The 22,522-nt window shown below is 39.4% G+C and overlaps 1 protein-coding gene across 1 annotated transcript; it reads right to left on the reverse strand.

Moving 5' to 3' along the window:
- Positions 1-367: 367 nt before the first annotated feature.
- Positions 368-3,866, reverse strand: LOC109217046 (cytokinin hydroxylase-like). The gene is made up of 5 exons (XM_019381271.1): positions 3,495-3,866; positions 3,164-3,390; positions 2,819-3,060; positions 1,950-2,331; positions 368-990 (listed from the first exon to the last, which is right to left on the reverse strand). The coding sequence occupies exons 1-5, from the start codon at positions 3,766-3,768 to the stop codon at positions 568-570; spliced, it is 1,548 nt and encodes a 515-aa protein (XP_019236816.1). The 5' UTR covers positions 3,769-3,866; the 3' UTR covers positions 368-567.
- Positions 3,867-22,522: the final 18,656 nt, after the last annotated feature.

Genomic DNA, 22,522 nt, shown 5'->3' on the forward strand with positions numbered 1-22,522 from the left:
GTCGCAATCTCTCCCTCTCTTTCTATTCACTTATCTTTTGCTTAACATGATCACTCCATTTCTCTGCATAACTACAACTAATCTCGACTTTTCAAAAAATTTTTTTTTTTTCTCCTCCGTTCATTTTTATTTGTCCACAATAAACTTTACACACCCCGAAATATATACATTTTAAAAAGTTTTGGAAAATAATTGGTGAATGAGTAGTTAATGATAAAAATAAAACAAAAAAAAATTGTCTTTGTCTTAATTTGCTAAAATAGATAAATAAAAATGAAAATATATTTTTAACATAACGGACAAGTAAAAGTGAATAGTGAGAGTAATAATAACAACAAGCTTTAAAGTAAAGGCAATTTGAAGCCGATTATATAAATTTTCACTAACCATATCATTTCATGTAAACTCATCTTGATCCAATATTATATATTAAATAAAGAGCTACTCATACCATCGGTACTATTTTTTCAAGCTTCCACCCTTCTCAAAATCTCCCCTTAAATAATAAGCAAAAAAAAAAAATATTGGAAAAAACAGAGGAAAATAATCCTCTAGGCCAAAAATTTCTCAAGGAGTCAAAGGTGTCAACTTGATTTGAACCCCATATTTAGGCTTAATAGTGAGGACAATTACAGGTGCATGGCGATAATTCTCCGAAATGGTGAACCGAAATTTGGATATTAACATGGCTAATATGATCTTGGCTTCCATTAATGCAAAAGATTGGCCAACACAATTCCGGGGACCGGCGGCGAACGGGAGAAAATTCCGGCCGGCGGCAAAAGACTTAGAAGCAAAACGATCAGGCCTGAATTCATTTGCATCTTTTCCCCATATTTCTTCACTATGATGTATGGCAAGTACTGGGATCCAAATTGATAAACCCTTTGGAATATGAAGGTCACCTAATTTGAAATCCTCAAATGCCATTCTAGGAAGTACAGAAGCTGGTGGATAAAGTCTAAGCGACTCGTTGATTACCATGTTTAACTGCAAAAAAAAATAAACATTTTTAATTTACACCGTCAGTGTATATAAGTTAAATTTAAAAAAAAAAAAATGAACCATGCTACTATAGACTACAATAAATGTAATGACATTAATTCAACGAAGAATGAGGAGCCGAAAAGAGGTAACAGTATTTAAATCATTATTCTGATTTTCAGTGAATGAACTTACTCCCACCATTTTCTTACATGATTATGTAAAATAATATTAAATATTTTTCTGTGGCTTCAAAATTTGCCAAGCTACTGCTCAGTGCCAGCAAAGCAATATATGCAGCAAGATCTAAAGATAGGAATTTATTGATCAAGAACAAGTTTCAAGTTTTAGCTAGTTGACAGTTGGACACTCAAGGGTGATAATATTTATATTTCGTAATTCCCTTCCTCCCTAATTAAATAATGTCGAAGTGGGAAAAAAATAAAAGAAAAAAGAACTGTCAAAAATCCCACGTACCCAAATCGAGACTAGTCATACAATCACCACACTCAAACGTGTCCATCCAAAGACGCCTTTTGAAAAGACTTCTCTAAAATACTTATTTTTTAGTGGCGACCCCTTCTATTTTTCTATTTTTATAGTAGTTTATAAATGGTTAAAATCACCACGAAAAGTACTATTTTTCTGGCGACTTTTAAATATCGCTACGAATAAGTTTCAGCGATTGGACTATTGACCTTCAACTTTCTACATAAAGAGTCTTATTGATGATTTTTTCGCAATCTGTAGTGACCTTAGTCGTCACAAGAAAAATTCATTTAGTGGCGTATTTTAAGTATCGCTACGAGTAAATTTCAACGACTTGACTATTGACCTTCAACTTTCCACATAAAGAGTCTTTTTGAGGATTTTTCCACTTTCATATATAGTGACCTTAATCGCCACAAAAATTTATTACTTGTAGTAAATATGTATAATAATAACATAAAAAAATTGACACTTACCAAAGTAAGCTTTGGAAGATGTTCAACAGTGGGTGAATCTCCTTTGCAAACTTGGTTGACCTCATCTCTAACTTTATCTTGCCAAGAGGGATTACTTGCTAATAACATAGAAGTCCAAGTTAACAAAAGGGCAGTTGTCTCATGTCCAGCAAAGAAAAATGTCTTGCATTCATCCATTATTAGCTGCAAATTCAAACTGAATCCATTGCTGCTTCTTTTCTTTTGCATCTCATTTAATAACATTCCTAACAAATCATTCCCATATGAGCTGCTTCTTCCTATTTCTACACAATCTTTCCTGCTTTGTATTATTTCCATTAGTAGCCTCTCCACTTCCATTTTTAATGCTTTTATATCTCTGTTATATTTACTTGGCAAAAACCTGTGGAAAAACAAATAACAATATTCAATTAATTAATGTCTGTCCAGCTTAGTAAACCATGCATTTTAATACATGTTAGTAGAAGGTGAATTCAGGATTTAAATTTCAATTATTTAATCTTTGGTTCTTGTACTATACCATATTACCACTATGGTGGGATTTTGGGTCCTATTTAACCAATTAATTATACTGTCCATCCGCCAATGCATATCACATTGATGAGATTACTTGGAAGTAGAGTCACGCTGTCAATTCCAAGAATCGAAACTGTATAACTTTTTATCTTAATTTTTTCAAATGTTCCGGAATTTATATTAACCATTAACCAATAAATCGTGAACTAGAAAAAAGATGATAGAATCCGAAAAGGAAAAAAAAGGAAACAAGAAATGGGCATTTCCTATCAAATAAAGAATCCAAAATCTATTTTTGGTGGAGAAGAAAAACGAAAAGAAAAGGTGGTGAGATGAGCACTAAATAAAATTACCTGCTACCAGGAAAGCACAAGTGCCGACTAGCTTGTGCGCAAAGGTGCTGCAGAAGTGTTAATAAATGGAATATTTGTTTTCCTTTCTCGTAGCTACTGTCAAACTCAGTTCTTGATATGATATCTGCCGTGAGCCGAGTCATGTATTCTCCGATCTCGAACTCCGTTTGACCTGATTCTATTTCATTTCCTAGTGATTGGAGCATCCCTTTAGTGCATTCCACCATGTACCCCGCATAACTCTGCTCATCATTAAAAACCCATAAATTAAATGACCATTTTATCCTCATCAAAATATTTTGAAAGAATTTATTTTTTATATACTGACAGTGTAAAATATAGTACCTTGAGTTTGTCTCCCATGAAAGCGGGAGCAACAATGTGGCGTTGATGGTACCAAGCATCGCCGTTAGCCATCAAAAGGCCACGGCCGATGAAATGTTTGGAACCTTGTTGTTGTAGCCATGATTTCCCAGAAACAGTGCTGTATTTGGAGAAAAGCTCTTTAATTAATTCTGCTTCCGTTAAGCACATTCTCGGCTCTATTCCATTCCAGTAAATAAATCTTTTTCCTGTTAATTAACAAAGACATAAGTATATTAATCTTACTACCTGAATTAATTACTAGTAGTAGTAAACATGCAATAGGAATAGGAAGGGGTGAAATTAATATTACCATAAATCTTAGACCAGGCGACATAATGCGGCAAAAGGCGGCCAACGATGTCATGTTGAATAGAGTCCATGTCATTTTTGGTTGATTTTGAAACAAAAGAAGCCATATCTAAGATGTTCCCAACAAGAAACCGAGGTTTCGGACCACGCACTCCTTGTTTTTCCATGATTTTTTTGATACGTCTTGGGGTTAGAAAATAACATGAGAGAGTTTCATAGGCAATTTTCAGTGACATAAAGATACATACGACAAGTAGTAATACCACCATAGCCATGGTGGTGTATTACTCTCTAGTTTATGCCGAAGGCTCACTTCTAGTCTAGTAAGAGAAAAAAAATAACACAAAAAAAGATTTGTGGGCTTGATGTTTGTGGGGAGATTTGAGGCTATTTATAGAGTGGAAAAAGATGGGCTTGAAAGCAAGCCAATCATTACTTCCCTAGGGGCTATATGGCATTTTGTGGAGAGAAAACAGATGCGACAATATTCTTTTAATACGAAATCTAGCTCTCAGATTAATCTCTTAATTACATTACTATGAATGATATAGGTATAAAATCTGTTACTCTTTAATTTACCGGTAAAACTTATTCACAATTAGCTAGCATTCACACCAAGTCAGATTAGTTAATCATGTTTAAGTAATCTACTGAAATACACTATGTAAAAAGATACATGTTATGTTTATCGATGTTGTGTAAAAACCGAATGTAACTGTTTTTCCGTCTTTACTAAGTAATGTGTCGTGGTTACAAATAATTAAGATAAATTAATTTCTTTTAAGAAGATAGATAACGTATATACTTTCGAGTATTAAGAGCACTCAATTTAGCATAACTATCAAGAAATTGGCTGAAAAATCGAAAGCATTATAAGGATAACTATTAAAATTGACTGGAGTAACAACGAATGAGATGAAAATGATAAGACTTTTTTAACTTTGTGAAAGAGTAGCATAGCAAGTAGTGAAAGGAGATTAAATATTCTTCTAAAAATAATGATATTCCCATTCTGCCCGAAGTAAACGACTAACCAAAGATAAAGATAAAGACAAAGAGTAGTACTTAGTAACTAAATTGCATTAATGGCCGGGGTAACCAATCTTAAAGATAAAGAAAAACATTAATTAATTTAGATTAAGAAAATCTCTTTTAAAAAGTTTAATGTGCTGTATTTTATTTGTATTTGGAATTAAAAATAAAAAGAGCGACGGCTCCAAATGTAGAACGTGGCCTCTTGTGTTTCGCGAAGGGTCAAATGGAGACCTCATTCTGGCTTGGGAAGACAAACTTCAATAAACATGCAAGACAAATTTAATTAATTAGTTAAATGATGAGATCCTCTGTAAAGAAAAAAGAAACTCCTTTGTCAGATTATGTGAGCCTTCCAAAAAGGGAAAGAAAAAAAGAAAAAAGAAAAAAGATTTTTCTTTGGCTAGTAGGTAGGGGTGTACATGGATCGAGTTGGTTTAGTTTTTATCAAAACCAAACCAAATCAACTATATCGGTCGGATTGGTTCGATTTTATCAGGTTTTTCGAATTTATTGTTACATGAATATTATTTCAATCGTACTTTGTTAAATTTTTTATAAGTAAATATATATTTAGTAAAAATTGAAATAATAGACAAACATATGATCTATTAACATATTCTTATGGGAGAATCTTCTTAGTAATATACGAAAGTTATTTTTGTAGTCGTCTGACAATAATTTTTCATCAACGTACACTTTCAGGTTAACTGAATTTAATAATTAAACATAAAAATTAATATGACACATATAATGATATGTTCTATTTAATTTTAAATTATCGAACTAGCACTTCAAATTCGAAAAAGATATAAAAATTTAATAGATCTTCACATATGATTATGAAATAACAAAGAGACTAATGCATTTCACTAACACTTGATAAGAAAAAAGTGATCATAAAATCCATTATTTAAAGTTAGTAAAAATAGAGCACACCACATTTAACTAAATATTACATCCCATAAGAGAATCACAAATATTTTTAGATATTTTTTTAAAGAAAATTCTATGAAAATTCTTACATATATAAACTTATATATTTATACGTCAGTTTGGTTCGGTTTTTTCTTTAATTATTATTCAATACCAAACCAAATCAAACCAAATCTAATCGAATTTTTAATTGATTTGGTTTGACTTTTCGGTTTGGTGTGATTTTCCAGTTCGGTTTGTACACCCCTACTAGTAGGCATAGAAAGGGGCTTCTATGGAGAGTTTAAATTTTGTACACCAATAATATATATTCATTTTTTTAACATTACGTAAGATTGATCAATAACATAGTACTCGATCCGTCTCAAACTATTTGTCTTATTTCTCTTTTACACGGCTCTTAAGAAATATTAATTTGAAAGAATTTTTGACTATTTTACCCTTATTTATACCTTAATATATAATCTCTATTCATTGAATATTATTCTATTTATATGGCATCTCCATCTTCAAAAACAATTAGTACTAAGGGTAAAATGAGAAAAAAATTATTAGTTTTATCTTGAACTTCTAAAATGACAAATAATCGTGAGACAACTATTTTTAGAAATCACGGCACATAATTTAAGTGTCACGACCCAAAATCCACTAAGGGTCGTGATGGCACCGGACAACACTGTCAGGCAAGCCAACACCAAGAAGTTAATTAAATTCCCATTTTAGTATTTATTGAAATAATTTCTTTTATACATTTAACAATAAATAATGAATTTCACTGAAATAAGATAATGTCTTTAACAAACTAAATATTGAATAATCCCATACTCATCCCAGAACCCGGTGTCACAAGTGCATGAACTAATTCTAGGAAATCAAATGAAGTACAATAACTGTCCGGAATACAGATTTGGACAGAAGTTAAATACTATACACTGAAAGAGACTACGCCGGCTGCGGGTCGCCTCGAGAGATGCAGCTCACCTAAGTCTCTATATCATCCATGCTGCTATGCCCATTAGGCCAATAGAGGTACATGTGCCTGTGCAACAAAAATGCACAGCAAGTGTAGCATGAGTACTAAAATAACGTGTACTCAGTAAGTATCTAGTCTAATCTCGAAGAAGTAGAGACGAGAGGTCGACTTCGACACTTACTAGTAGTCCAATAATAATATATCAATAATATAGTAAGACGAGGATTTTCATAAAAATGGCTATAACTCAATAGCATGAGGCAAGTAAACAATTTCTTTCATCTATAGGAAATTCCCAAATTCATTTTCATCATTTTTTATACATTTATCTCAGGCCAGGGGGAATAAATATCAACATCAATGAATTATAAGGCAAGCAATACAAGCATGCGCAAATCATGCCGAGGTCGTACGGCCCGATCCAACAATATTTAAACTGTGCACTGCCAGAGGGTCGAATGGCGCGAACCATAGATGCATCTATTTAATCTACCGAGGCGTTCGGCCCGTTCCACAATAAATAAACATATTCAAGCAGTCAACCAAGAATTCAGCAGGGAGTAATTATTCAGGAAATGGCAAGTTTCTCTATTAAAAGTCGAGAAATGATGTCTAGCCTTTTAGAAATTTATTTATACTTTCAATATGTGTTTAAGCATTTTTAAATTGATAACAAGGTTGCAAATGTTACAAGTAAAGCATGCTTTTGGGCCCTAGACTACCCGGACTTAAGCATAATAGTAGCTACGCACGGACTCTCGTCACCTCGTGCGTACGTAGCCCCCACAAATAGGAGCACATAACCGATTAACTCACCTATGGGGATAATTCCCTCTTACAAGGTTAGAAAGGAGACTCACCTCGCTCCGAAGTTCCATAACCGGTATTCCACGTCCTTCCGAAGACTCAAATTGATGCACAACGCCCCAAAACTAGCCAATAATTATGTAAACCCATTAATACATGTTAAATTACTCATAATAATCTAATTTATAATAATTTCTAATCCCGATCAAAAAGTTGACAAAAATGCCCTCGAGCCCACTGCCCAGATTCTGAAATTTTTTGAAGATAAAGTTTGCCCACAATAGGGGTGGGCATCGGTCGGTTCGGTTTGGTTATGAATATTATCGGTTTGCATATCGATTATCGGTTTATAAATTTGATAAACCGATAACCGAACCGATAAGATATCGGTTATCGGGTATCGGTTAATCGGTTATCGATCATTATCGGTTCGGTTATCGGTTTACCCGATAAGATAACTCAATCTAGAGTTAAGCAAAAAAGAAAAGACAATTCACTGGAGTTAAGCAAAAAAGAGAAGAATTCACATATAGTATACTAAAGACTTACGCTAGGAGTAACTAGTAAGGTCTATGAAGAATGAAGATGAAGCAACTGAAGAGTGGGGTTGAGAAAGAATAGGAGAGAATGAACTGAAATCCTAGAATTTGTATATACTTAAGGATAAAGTCATAATTTTATTAATTCTTATTGGGTTATCGGTTAACCCATTAACAAAATTGGCAAACCGAGGCCCGAACCGATAAGCCAATAGTAAAAAAAAATTCTAAACCGTTACCGAACCGTTAATCCAATAACCCGATACCGATAACCCAATAAACAATTAACGGTTCGGGTTATCGATTTTACCCGATATATGCCCAGCCCTAGCCCACAACCTCACGAACTCAAATATATAATTTACTCTCAATTTCATGTCCAAAAACATGGTCAAAATCCAAAATACCACTTTTCTAGGTTTTCCTCAAAATTCCAAATTTCTACTAATTTCCATACTTTAATCCGTAATAAAACCATGTATTTAACTTAAAGAGGTGGGATTAACTTACCTCATGATTGATGATGAAATCCCTCTCTTCAAAGGCTCCAAAATCTCCCAACCAAAGTGAAAATGTGTGAAAAATGAGCCAAAACTCGTTCTTTAAAGAACACATTGCCCAGCCCGACCTCTCGCACCTGCGGTCCACCTGCCGCTTCTGCGGCTCCGCACCTGCGAAAATTTCCATCGCAGGTGCGCTCTCAGCTAACTCGCCCACGTCCGCTTCTGTGGAGCCAGGACCGCTTCTGCGGTCTCGCTTCTGCGGAAGCTGCATCGCACCTGCGCCCCCAGCCAAGCCCAGCCATTTTCCGCTTCTACGACACCAAGGCCGCTTCTGCGGCTCTGCACCTGCGGCCAAAACCACTTAGGTGCGGTTACACCAGATACCAGCTGCTTCAATCCTTCTTCAAATTCCAAATTTGATCCGTTAACCATCCGAAATTCACCCGAGGCTTCCGGGACCCCAACCAATCATACCAACCAGTCCCATAACATAGTGCGGACCTGCTCGAGGCCTCAAATCACATCAAAAAACGTCGAAATCATGAATCACACCCCAGTTCGAGCTTTATGAACTTTAGAACTTCATACTTCTACATTCGATGCCGAAACCTATCAAATCACGTCCGATTGACCTCAAATTTTGCACACAAGTCATATTCAACATTACAGACCTACTCCAACTTCCGGAATCGGAATTCGACCCCGATATAAAAAAGTCCACTTCCGGTCAAACTTCTAAAAAACCTTCAAATTTCTAACTTTAGCCAAACGACTCCAAAATGACCTACGGACCTCCAAATCCACTTCCGATCGCGCTCCCGATACCAGAATCACCATACGGATCTATTCCCTGACTCGGAATCCCAAACGGACATCGATAACACTAAAATGCACTTCAACCCAAATTTATGAAATCCTTCCAAAATGCTAACTTCCACAATAGGCGCCGAAACGCTCCCGGTTCATCCAAAACCCGATCTGGACATACGCCCAAGTCTAATATCATCATACAAACCTATTGGAACCTTCAACTCCCGATTCTGAGGCCGTTTACTCAAAAATCTAATCCTAGTCAATTCTTCCAACTTAAAGCTTTCGAAATGAGAATTTTCTCTCCAAATCAACTTCGAACTTTTCGAGATTCTATTCCGACCACGCGTACAAGTCATAATACCTGAAGTGAAGCTGCTCATGGCCTCAAACTGCCGAACGATGCGCTAGATCTCAAAATGACCTGTCGGGTCGTTACATTAAGACAGAGGGAGTAATTCTTTATATTAAGCATGATATGATAACTTACAAAAATAGAGCAAGAATTTCATATAAATAGTTAAGAATGGATGATATGATAGCTTATATACTTTTTATCTCTTTTATAAAAAATATATTGAGTTTTGTCATTGTGTATATATATGGTTAAAACTTATTTACATTCATAATTACGAATCTTACTTTCATGTTGTTAACACTTACATCTCGAGGGCTAACACCGAACCTCCGGGGATTATTATTCATAAGTTTAATGTTCAAATAACTCGAGTTTCGATAGCTATAAAAGAACTTCCTTTTTTATCAAATAAAAGTACTTTTTATTTCACTCAAAACAATGATCATGGTAGCTAATCGTATAGGGTAAAATATTTTCATATTAAATGCTCGCATAATAATGCAACACGTGGAGTTGAAGGCAGATGGAAAGCGAGGCAAATGACAATCGGGTCCGAAGCAACAATCTCGTTTGTTCCTGAAGGGAATGATGTTCATAAAGACAAAATAAATGTCTGTCACCCGTTAGCATTTAATGGAGAATATTATATAGCAGTAAATACGCAGTCCGTTACAGAGAATATGACATTCATAGCCTGTCGTTGCACATTCTTCAATGGACCCATAATTGTCATTTAAGAGGGGCTTGATCCTAGGACCTTGTGGCCTAGGTACAATTATAAATAGTGGGCTCGACAGTCATTGTAAAGGGACGAAATTTCTGACAAACTTATGTTATACACTTTTCAAAGCTCAATAATATTTTATCTTCTTGCTTATAGATATTGTTACTGCTGCCTCCGGAATTAGGATCTTTTCTGTCTTATCTCGATTCAACGCTAAGTCTTATATTCTTATTTAATGTATTTACCATTTTGGGATCAAATCGATTCACTTATCTATAAACCACGTATAAATTCAACTGTACCGTTTTACGAGTAAACAGTTTGGCGCCCATCATGGAGCATGGACAATTGTGTAATTGAGATGATCCTTGAATCTATTACTAACCTATTTGATTCTTTGTTCTTAGCAAAAATTATAGAAAATGCAGATAATGATGTCAACATCGCGCAAAATATTGAGGCCCAAGGAAATCAGCCTCAACACGAAGAATCCATCAGTGATACCCGCAACGATGGCGATGAGGTCACGCCGGTCCATGGCCGGTGATATCCACGACATGTTCGAGAGACAACTCCTGATGATGTTGAAGAAGAGCACATCGTTGAAATAATCAGGATCCTAAGGGAGCAACAAAAAGCCATTATGGGCTACCTCTCAGGACAGGATCAGGTCATGACGGAATTGAGGCAGGCGTTGTCGGGTGCTTCCAACAATGCGAATGGACGAGGTCCAGTTCTTCCCAGTGTTCCCGCAAACCAAACGATGCAGAGGTCGACAAAAACACCCCAAGGGGCAAAGTCGGCTTTGACAGGGCCCGAGGTGGGGGGGGGGTAGTGGATCCGGTAACAACAATGAGAATGATCCCTTTAAAACCGAACTCATGTCGTTTATGAGGGAAATAAACGCCTGAATGGATCAAATTTCGGGCGCACCACTAGTGTTAAAAGGACCGGACTCAAAGAAATACACCCAATTGTTATTCAAACCAAGCGCGACACCAAATTTGATCCCGAAGCGGTTCAAGTTTCCAGACGTGCCGAAGTATGATGGGACTTTTGAGTCAGTTTTACTGAAGAAATTCCGGGAGACCCTCACGAAAGGGGCCCTAAAATGGTATTCGCTCTTACCTGAGAACTTAATAGATTCCTTCGAGATGCTCGCAGATTCTTTTATCAAGGCCCATGCCGGGGCCAGAAAGGTACAGGTCCGAAAGACCGACATATTCAGGATTGCACAAGGAGAGTCCGAATTATTGCGGGAGTTCTTGACCAGATTACAGAAAGAAAGGATGTTGCTACTGGCTATACCGAACGAATGGGCAGCTGAAGCATTCACTAAAGGACTGAATTCGAGAAGTTCTGATACTTCCCAAAAATTGAAAGAAAGTCTGCTCGAGTTTCAGGCAACGACATAGGTGGATGTTCACAACTGGTATGAGCCAAAGATAAGAATTGAGGATGATCAGCTCGGTTTCCCGGCATCAACCAAGGGCCGGGACCAGGAGAAGAACAAGGAAAAATCAAATGATGACTTCGACACAGTTCGTCGGTTTTCAAGAGGTCTTTTTTTGCCTTATGAAAGGGCTGAAGGACGCGGCAGAGTTTTCCGGTCCGCGGATAGATTCGCTACCAATAAGAGAGCTGATCGCGGTCGGAATAACAGATTATTGCAGGATAAGGAGATACCAGGTTCCCGAGATTCCTCCTACCCCAGGCTTTCTGAATATAATTTTATGTCACCGTAGTGGAGCTAGTGTCGGCTATGAGGAACATTAAGGAAGCGTGGTTCCCGAAGCCAATAAGATCTGATCCCAATAAGAGGGATCCTAATTTGTGGTGCGAATACCATGGGATTAACAACCACCGGACAGGGGACTGTCGGTATTTACGCGAGGAGGTGACGACATTGCTGAAAAATGGACATCTTAGAGAATTGTTAAGTGATCGGGCTAAAAACAACTACAGCCGTAATCGTGGTAATGTGGAACCTTCGAAAGCAGGAGAAGATCCTCTGTGTTTGACGATCAACATGATTTTTGGGGGAAACGAGATTAATGGTGTGATATTTTCGGCGACAAAAAACGAAGGTGTCGGTAACCCACAGTAAGAGACTTCGGGAAGTCGCTGAGGACGACATTACTTTCACGGAGGAAGATGCGGATGGTCTACTACTATCGTACAACGATGCTTTGGTAATCTCTTTAAATATCAGATTTTAAAATTAAACGCATTTTGGTAGACCCAGGAAGTTCGGCCAATTTATCCAGTAGAGAGTGCTGGAGCAAGCCAACTTGACCGGAAGCATTATTCCGGCTACAAAACTCCTCGCCAGGTTCAATCTGGCATACGTGACAACCCGAGGAGAGATCCTACTGCCCAGGAATGCCGAGGGGGTGATGAAGACGACCCTTTTCAAGGTAATATACGACGACATGGGTTATAATATTATCCTGGGGAGACCGTGGTTGCACGAGATGAAGACTGTCGTCAACATATCATCAATTGCTGAAATTCCCCACTCTCGAGGGAATAAAACAAATAAGAGGAGACCAACTGGTGGCAAGGCAGATGAAAGCAATCTCTGTTTGCAGTAGCAAAGGGAAGCAGCATGTAGCATAGCAATTACAGGAGTCGACGCCTGCTCCCGATCCGAGCAAAGCCGACCAGGGGGAGGATTCGTCAGAATTGGATCAGGTACCAAGATATTTCCAGGTACCAGAAAAAAGGGACACAACAAGTCTGCATCGGAAGAACTTGAGCAAGTTGCATTGTTCAAAAATTTCTTGGGGAGGAAGTTCCACTTGGGGACAGGACTAAACCCCGTATTTATCAAATTTCATAAATTTAACATTGACTGTTTTGCATGGTCGCATGCGAAAACGATAGGTATCCCGCCAGAAGTGGCCGTGCACAAACAAACCCCGAGAAGTGTGCATTCGGAGTCAGCTCCGACAAGTTCTTGGGATTCCTGGTGTCGCAAAGGGTGATAAAAGTCAACCCCGGCAATATTAAAGCCATAAAAGATATCCCGGACCAGCTATCAAACGTGAAAGTGGTTCAAAGGTTGACATGAAGATTGGCCGCTTTAAGCAGATTCATTTTCCGGTCTTCGAAAAATGCCATCACTTCTCTTTACTCCTAAAAAAGAAGAACAACTTTGATTGGACTCCGGAATGTCAGCAGGCTTTGAAGGATTTGAAAAGGTATTTTTTGAGTCCTCCGGTACTGTCAAAATCGGAGGAAGGCAAACAACTACTGATCTACTTAGCAGTCTCAGAGGTAGCGGTAAGTGACATTTTAGTTCGTGAGGTTACGCAATCTCCTAACTATTTTGTTAGTAAAATTTTAACGGGAGCAGAAACTCGCTTTCCACATCTGGAAAAGTTGGCCTTAGCTTTTGTACTCGTCGCTCGAAAGCTTAGGCCTTATTTCCAATGTCATCCGATAGCCGTGGTGACCAATTTTTCCCTGCGGAATATCCTTCATAAACCTGAACTTTCAGGTAGGCTGGCCAAGTAGGCAGTCAAAATGAGAAAATTTGACATAAAGTATAAACCTAGGACTACGATTTAGTCACAACTTTTGGCTGACTTTGTAGCCGAGTTCAGTTCGGGACTGTTACCTTTGGCTACTAAATAAGCAGTAATGGTGTTAGAATCGACATTAGGAGTTTGGACTTTATTCATGGACGGAGCTTCCAATGTGAAAGGGTTCGGGCTCAGTGTAGTGCTAATCACGCCCTCGGGGGAAACCCTAAGGTAGGCCATAAGGACTGTTCCTCTAACTAACAATGAAGCAGAGTATGAAGCTTTGATTGCCGGACTCGAGCTGGCCTGGGGACTAGACTCTAAGGTCATAGAAATGAAGGGATCAGAATATGGTACGGTCGTGTAGCTTATGCATGCAACAATATGTAGTGAAAGTCCAGACTCTGCTCGCACGGTTCAGGGAATGGTCAATTACCCACATCCTAAGGGAAGAAAATGCGGAGGCAGATGCACTAGCCAATCTGGGGTCGTCCACGGAAATGAAGGGATCAGACTCCGGTACGGTCGTGGAATTTATGCATTCAGTATTGGACGCAGACCGCTATTACGAAGTAAACACGACCAATTTGATCCGGGACTGGAGAAATGAGATCATTGACTATCTCAAGCACAAAGAATTTCCTGAAGATCCCAAGGCATCTCGAGCGCTGCACACTAAAGCATGTCGATACAACTTTAAGGGGGGTCAATTGTATAGAAAATCTTTCCAAGGCCCGTTGGACCGATGTTTGGTAGCTTCTGAAGCTAACTATGTCATGAGAGAAGTCCTCGAAGGGATCTGCAAGAATCACTAGGTGCGGACTCCTTAGTGTTAAAATTAATTAGGGCAGGATACTATTGGCCCTGGATGGAACAAGTCGCTAAGGCTTATGTTCAAAAATGCAATAAGTGTCGGCGCCACGCACTGTTGGTACATCAATCGGCAGAACTACAACACTCGGTTTTGTCGCCTTGGCCATTCAAGAAGTGGGAAATGGACATAGTCGGTCCGCTGCCACCGGCACCCGGTAAGGTAAGATTACTTTTGATTTTAATTGACTATTTTTCTAAGTGGGTAGAAGCAGGTCCATACCAGAATATCGGTGAGCGCGAAGTAGTAGATTCTTGTGGGAAAATATCATTTGCAAATTTGGGATACCAAAAGAGATAGCCTGCGACAACGGGCCACAGTTTATAGGCACGAAGGTCATAAAATTCCTTGAAGAACTGAAAATCAAAAGAATCACATCATCACCTTATCACCCCAGTGCAAACGGTCACGCAGAATCAACAAACAAGGTGATTATCCAAAATTTCAAAAAGAGATTGGAAGCAGCTAAAGGCAAATGGCCCGAAGAGCTACCAGGAGTGCTGTGGGTATATCAAACAATGGCCAAATCAAGCACGGGGGAGTCTTCTTTCTCTCTTGTATGCAGAGTAGAAGACTTGATCCAGGTGGAAGTAGGAGAACCTTCCCTGAGATATTCCTGAGCGGATGAAGTAACAAACAACGAAGCACCGTTGGTCAAGTTGGAGCTGCTCAACGAACGCACGGACTTGGCGCACATAAGGTGCTAGCCCAAAAAATAGAATTGAAAGATATTACAATCGAAGAGCCAATCTCTGTTATTTCAAAGTAGGAGCCTTGGTTTTAAGGAAAGTAACTCAAAACACCCGGGAGCTCAATGTAGGAAAGCTAGGTCCAACATGGAAAGGCCCCTACCAGGTTTCAGTTGTCACCGAGAAAGGGTCATATAAATTGGAAAATTAAGACGGAGTAAAGTTGACGAGCAACTGGAATGTGGCACACCTCAAAATATACTATTGCTGATGAGCTTCGCTTATATTGAAAGTATGTGCTGCATTCTTTTTTCCTTCACCCAGCTTTTATCCTAATTGGGCTTTTCTGGCAAGGTTTTTAACGAGGCAGCAATGGAAATCATATTACGAAGGAAGCTTCATCAGTAGAAGTAAGACCTTTAAATGACAAGGCATGCAGGCAACGAGCCACTACAGAGCGTTTAGATAGTCTTTTGCTCGATAGCAAAGTTCCTACCGGGAAGTAAAGTTTGCTATCGGGCCAAAGGTTACCCAACCGTTAACGAGTGCAAGCCACTGGGGGATTGTTAGATAATCTTTGTCTCAATAGAAAAAGTTCCTAAGGCAAAGTGAAGCTTTCTATCTAACTAAAGATTATCTAACCATTCACTAGTGAAACCTTCAAAGGAGCAAGACTTCTAGTGTTCAAATTTGCATTCTTCGCATTCGAACACTGGGGGAGGGGAATGATATAAGAATATGGCAACATGACTGCCACATCGACCGGGACTACAAAAATCGAGAATATAGTTGTATCATCGGGACCGGGGACTGCACGGCCAGCCCCGTATAAACAAGTTGTACAAGTTATCCATAAGTAATGGCAATTTCTTTGTCAGCCACAAGTAATGGCAATTTCATTTCAGCACAACAAATGCTTATGTACTTTTGAAGATGGATGGAATAAAGTAAAGTCCTTCTATTTTTATCTTGTTTCTTGTCCGAATGATGAATTAATTTTATCATTTGAAAGTTAAACAGGTACTTCAAATGCTAGTGCCATAATGAACATGAGATGTCCTCTTCAAGAGCACCGCAAACATAAGAGGGCCCTCTCTTATAAAACCCTCACGGTAAACGGTTGACTCCAGAAGAACTTATGCCCGGAATCCAAATGCTATCGGGTAAATATACAACCGAAGCCTTGCATAATTTGACACAAAGAGAAAAACTTGCGCAATACTTAAACGGAAAGTACGCCAAGAGAAAAACTTGCGCAATACTTAAACAAAAAAAATACTTTTATATACAACACGTGCCAAGCAGCATAAGTACAAAAATATGGAAAAGAAAAACAAAGTGAAAAGAAAGCAAAAAGCTAAGCTACTGCATCCTGAGAATCCGGGGAAGAGAAGCGTCCGCGCCCCCAGAAGAAGTAGGCGGATCTACAACTGGCTCTGGGTCTTGACCCTCAACATCATCCCTTTCAAGTTCTTCTTCAATTCCCGAGAACTCGGAACTGGAACCGGAACCAGAGGAATCAGTCGCATCAGGTTAGACCGGAAGGCCCCTACGGGCAGTTGACTCCAGCTCACGGGCCTTGGCGATTTTGGCATCAAAGTCAATGACGCCCGCTTTGGCCTCTTCCAAGGTTTTTCTCCTTATGCTATACATAGAATACGTTTTTTGAACAATGAGGAAGCCGCTTGGCATTGAAGTTCTTCCTTAAGATGGTTAACCTTGATCGAAAGGTTATTCCACTCAGATCTAGCGGCCCGGAGGCTGACATCAAGGTCACAGACGGTGGAGTTATAAACTTTATTGTGCTCCATAACTCTCTTATGCCTCTCTTCCAACCGGGCATGTCACGACCCAAAACCCACTATAGGCCATGATGGCGCCCAACGTCGCCGTTAGGCAAGCCAACGGTGAACTATCACGTCAATTGTTCATTTTATTACATTCGAAATCATGAATATTATTAAGTAGGGTAAATTTACGCCTTTAAAATCACAAGTACATACATAATTAGTAGTGCTTAAAACTAAAGGTGATAATAATATGCAAATCCCTACGCATCACCTAGAATATCCGAAAACCCGGTGTCACAAGTGCATGAGCATTTACTAAGGAGTACAATGATAATACACCATCTATCTGGAATGTAAATAAGAAAGGAAAAAGTAAATAGTATGACAGAGACTCAGTAGGCTGCGATACTGATCGGGTCCAAACCTGCACTACTATTGAGTAGAAAGAATGGTCAATGCAGTTTTACCCAACTAGGTCGGGATCGAATCCACATGGAGTTAATTTGTTTGGAATTAGGTTTATATCCAAGTCTAGATGCGGGTTTTGCTCTTAATTAAACTTCCACAAATGGTTGGTTTGTTTTCTAGTTCTACTTCTATTCTATAGCATGCAATATTTGAAACTAAGTACAATGTTTTTGTTGTTGATTTTCAAGGTTTTAAAGGGACTAGGGTAGTGACTTCTACTTAGGTGGATATCTAACGGGTAGCAAGAATCTAGGTCAATCATGTGATTAATTGGGGTTGTAATATAGCCATCACACCCAGGTACTCACTCTATACCTCTCGGTAGTTTGAGTGATTTTGCCCAATTTGGCTTTTTCAAGTCCAAATAAGTATTCATGCAATTCAATTGATTTTAGCTCAAGTCGGGTATTACTATCTCTAGGTTTAACCCTTTAATTGGGGCTATCAATTTCTTGAGTTCACCCCAATTCCTTGTTAGCCTAGTTTTCCTAGACTTAGTCCCTCTTTCTCAAGTAGAGACTAAGTCATAAAGGCATAAATCAGTGTTTGCAACCACTAATTCAATAGTTCTAGCAAGAACTAGGCTAAATATCACTAACCCATACACATTCAAGCCCTAAAATTCAAGACCCATCAAATACCCACACTAGGGTTGGGCCAAAACCCTAGCTATGGGTTTAGCTACTCATGGAAATAGCAGAAATCAAAGATGAAATAAGATAAAATCTATAATACTAGATTAAAAGATGAAAAGCTAATGTTAAAAGATGAATCTAATACAAAATTGCCTAAAACAGAAAATTAAGCCGTCTCACGTGTTCAGTAAAAATAAAACTTAACCTAAAAAAGTCAAGAAGATCTATTTATACTAAGCTAAAATTTTCGGACAAAAATATCCCTACGGAGGTTTTGCGGCCGCGTAATTCTTACCGTGGCCACACTCTTGCTTTCGCAGACGCATAAAACTGACCACGGTCCGCGTTTTTGACTTCTGGATCTGGGCTGAGGTTTGTTTCGCGGGCCGCATAATTTCCATCGAGGCCAAGTAGTGGATTTCCGCAGCCACAAAATTCTACCGCGGGCCGCACTCCTTATTAGTCTTTGAATTGTGAACTCTCTAAATCTCATCCACCGCAGTCCGCATAATTCCAACCGCGACCATGAGACTTTCGCGGCCGCACATTTCTGGTGCGGACCTCGCTCAACATTTAGCCTTAAATTGCACTCTCTGATTCTTCACTTCGCGGACTGCGTATTTGTGACTGCGGCCGCGTTGTGGCTTCCGCGGCTGCACAATATTGCGCGGTCCGCGGTTCAGGTCTCCTGACCCAGTCTTGGTTTTTGTTCTAGATTTGACTCCTTTATGAGTTGATTATGCCTCTTTTGGCTCATTTTGCTCAATTCCTGCAAGCAAGCACATTACATTAGTTTTTGGGAATACGTTCACGCATTTTAGGCCCAAAACACAAGTAAAAGAGAGCAAATAATAGGTTAAATCCCCACTTATCAACTCCTCCAAACTTAAGCGTTTGCTTGTCCTCGAGCAAATAAGGTAATTCCCACCTCCACTAAAACAAAATAGAAGGATATTTCAGCTGCCCTAATGTGAATCAATCATGCATCATTGGGACTAACAATTACCCTCAATCATAAATGAATTATCAACAACACAAAACCTTTTGAGTACCATAGTTCTAATGCGACACAAGAGCATCAAGAGTTGACTTAACTCACCAAGGACGCTCGCTCTACTACGTAGGTCATTGTGGAACTCAAACTCTTCCTCCTCTACTCTCCATAAGCAAATCTCACTTTAGATTGTAGCACTCAAAACAAGGCTTGTGGAGAAGTACGCTCATCTCTCTCAAGGGAATGTCACAAGTCCGGCTCTAAGTACCATAAGCTTGCCCCTTATGTATATCACCACTAATGTAAGCTCACTCAACTCGAAATCATATTAGGCTTTTACGGGAAAGTAATGAAGGCTTTTGGATCAAGGTAGGACTTATTGTCATATGATGGTTTCATCTTTCCTTCCATTTTCTCATTTCGGCTCACACTTTCTAGAATCTTCGAGTCATTTTCTTGTTCCTTAGGGGAACTAGAGAGACACACTGTCACTCTTTCTTACTCATGACGATCATTTTTCTCCTTTTCTAATCATTCCATGCCTTTCATCATTGCTTTCATTGAATCCCTTCACTTTTCTATCTTATTCACTTTCTTTTTGACTTTTTTGGCTTTTCTTTCTTTTCTTTTGCCCTTCCCTTTTCTTCATTTTGTACCTTTTATCACTTTCTCATTCTTCATCTCTCCCCCAAACTTATGCTTTTGCCAATTGTGAATGCTAAGGAAAGATCAGGTGCCAAGAGAGGGTCATTATAGAACGGATAAAGGCTTGTATCGTGGTTATTGAAAGAAAAAGGGCTTCGGCTTAAAGGGGTTGACTAGGGATATCATAATAGTAGGCTACGGATGCTTTCAAGTTTCAAATTGGATCAAGGAGAGCCTACAATCATTTCTCAAGTCGAGCTACACTTAGAATTTCGCCTAGACAAACATTCAGGGCAAGTTCTAGACTTATTGGCACGGGACTTGGACTTGAAATTCAATACCTCACCTCACAAGATGTTGGATTGTTAAAGAGAATAGAGTCGAGGGCCCACAACAACCCTAGCTAAGATTGAGCATCACAAATTTCTCCAAGAAGCCACTCGATGATTGTTTACTCAACACAAGAGTCTAAAGGTCACAACTAGAACTATTCTTTCCCAATCAACTTGTTTCTAACCATAAGGTCAAAGGTAAATGTGTTAGACCCAAGTGAAGCCTGCTTGACACTTTTATTCATTACTACTATTTACACTAAAACATAAAAGAAAACGGACTCAATCCCTTAAGAAGGTTGGCACGCCATCCATCATTGGGAAGAGCCACCCGGTTCGCACAACATCCACCTTTGGAAAGAACCATGGAATTAAGAAAACCAAAAGCTTATTGTTCTCATAAAACGTAAAAAGAAGCTAACAACTTAAAAAGAAACTACTAAAGAAAATAAGAAGCTATGAATTAAAATTACGGAAATCAAATTGAATATATACAACTTGAAGTAAAGCGAATATATACATAAATGAAAATGACTATGTACATCAAATGGTAAAAATATATACAGGCCAAAATGTGAAAGTAACGAATATATACATACCAAAAGTAAAAATAAAGAGAAGTAAAGATGAAGAAAAATAGTATCATGGTTATTACATACCAATGTCACCAAATCATCACCAAATCAAAATAGACCACCCCCCCAAATAAAAAAATAGCATTGTCCTCAATGCTATATCAAAATAAGATCAGGAAAAGGGTTAGAGAGTGAAGTAAACTCCCTATGTGGTCTGCATTGGGTCAGGCACATGAATGGGGTCCTCGGACTGCATAGGATTAGCAGCTCCCTCCGGGTCCTCTTACTGAATCTCCAAATCCTGTGACCGGGGGACTACGGGATTGCGGAGCATCTGGATCATCTCCTCAGCACTATGTGTAGTGACAACTGGCTCCTCAGACTGGCCAGCTGCTAATGCCTCATGCTCTGCTGCCTTTGCTGCTGGGACTTGCTCCTCCATGAACAAATCCAATGGGATGTCTCCAGCAGAAGTAAACCTCTCTACCTCCTGCTTCAGCTGCTCCACTGACTCCTTTGAGGCCCGTGTCTTCTTCATCTTCTTTATTTGCTTGCCCAGATCCTATATGGCCTTACCCTGTGTATCCAAAGTCTTCAGGATTGTCTTTTGGTTGTCCAGGAGCTTCTTCTAGTTGTCCAGAAGCTCCTTCAATGAATCCTCCACTGATGGAGGTACCTGAAGCTGTGCTGGGGCTGACTGTGTTGCTACTGCACTGGATAAGACAGACAACTTTGATGTAGCTGCCTGCATCCAATTGTTGATGCTGGATAAAGTTTGAGAAACCTGCAGTGCAGTCTGAGGGTAAGTGAAAGATGAGGGCACAGATAATGGCACTATGACGGATGGCCCAGATGAAGGAGGAGGCATGGCAGCTGAAGGACCCCCTGCTGTGGAAGGCTCTGACCCTGTGGCCACTACCATAGGCTCTTTAGACTGGCCAGTGGAGATAGCGGCTTTACTCTTTGCTTTAGGGTTGTCCGGTCCTTGGAGGCTATACCAGGAGAAGGGCTTTTTTGGCTTTTCCTCTGTGTCATAATGCTTCTTCTCAACTCCTTGGTCCTCGAAGTACATGGTGAGGAAGTTGGGGTTGGGGTAAGATCTTTCTTCCTTTCCAACTGCCTTTGTGATGTGATAGTACATGAGGTTCGCCACATTGATAGGATACCCCGCCATGATGGAGGCTATCAAGACTGCTCGGGTGAGTGGGAGGACATTATCGTGCTGACATAGGTCCAGCCGGATGCATACAAATGTGGACCACCCTTTTGCTTCAAAGCTGAGGGTGTTTCTGGCTATTGGGACTCCAGCTATGAGCCATGCCGGTGTCGTCCCTGAGGCTAATATCTCCGCCTACCATGGACGGGCTGCTTCATCTAGTGCCAACTTCTCTAAGTATTGCACGGCTTCCACATCCTCTAAACTGGCATATTCATTCAACGTGTGGCCATCAAACCGGATCTTCAAATTCTGGACCTTTGTCACAGTGGTGCCCTTTTTGATGTGGGCAACGTTTGCATAGAACTCTTTGACAAGATATTCATTTGCATCCGGAACTTTGCTGGTGAAGAACTTCCACCCTTTTCTCTCCTCAAACTGCCTCTTGACATTTGGATACTGGGGAAGGAGGTCTCTCTCTATGAACTCTCTCTTAAGGGTGAGCGACCTTTGGGGCCACCATTCCCGGAACTTTAGATATGCTATTTCGCTCACAAATCTATCAGCCCATACCTCGGGCTTCTGGACCTGGCCAACCCCACAACATTGGTGTCACCCCCTCTCCCGTCACCCGGGACCTCATCATCATCATCAACAGTAATAGG

The sequence above is a fragment of the Nicotiana attenuata genome, unplaced genomic scaffold, assembly GCF_001879085.1.
Source record: "Nicotiana attenuata strain UT unplaced genomic scaffold, NIATTr2, whole genome shotgun sequence".
In the NCBI taxonomy this organism is placed as follows: Eukaryota; Viridiplantae; Streptophyta; class Magnoliopsida; order Solanales; family Solanaceae; genus Nicotiana; species Nicotiana attenuata.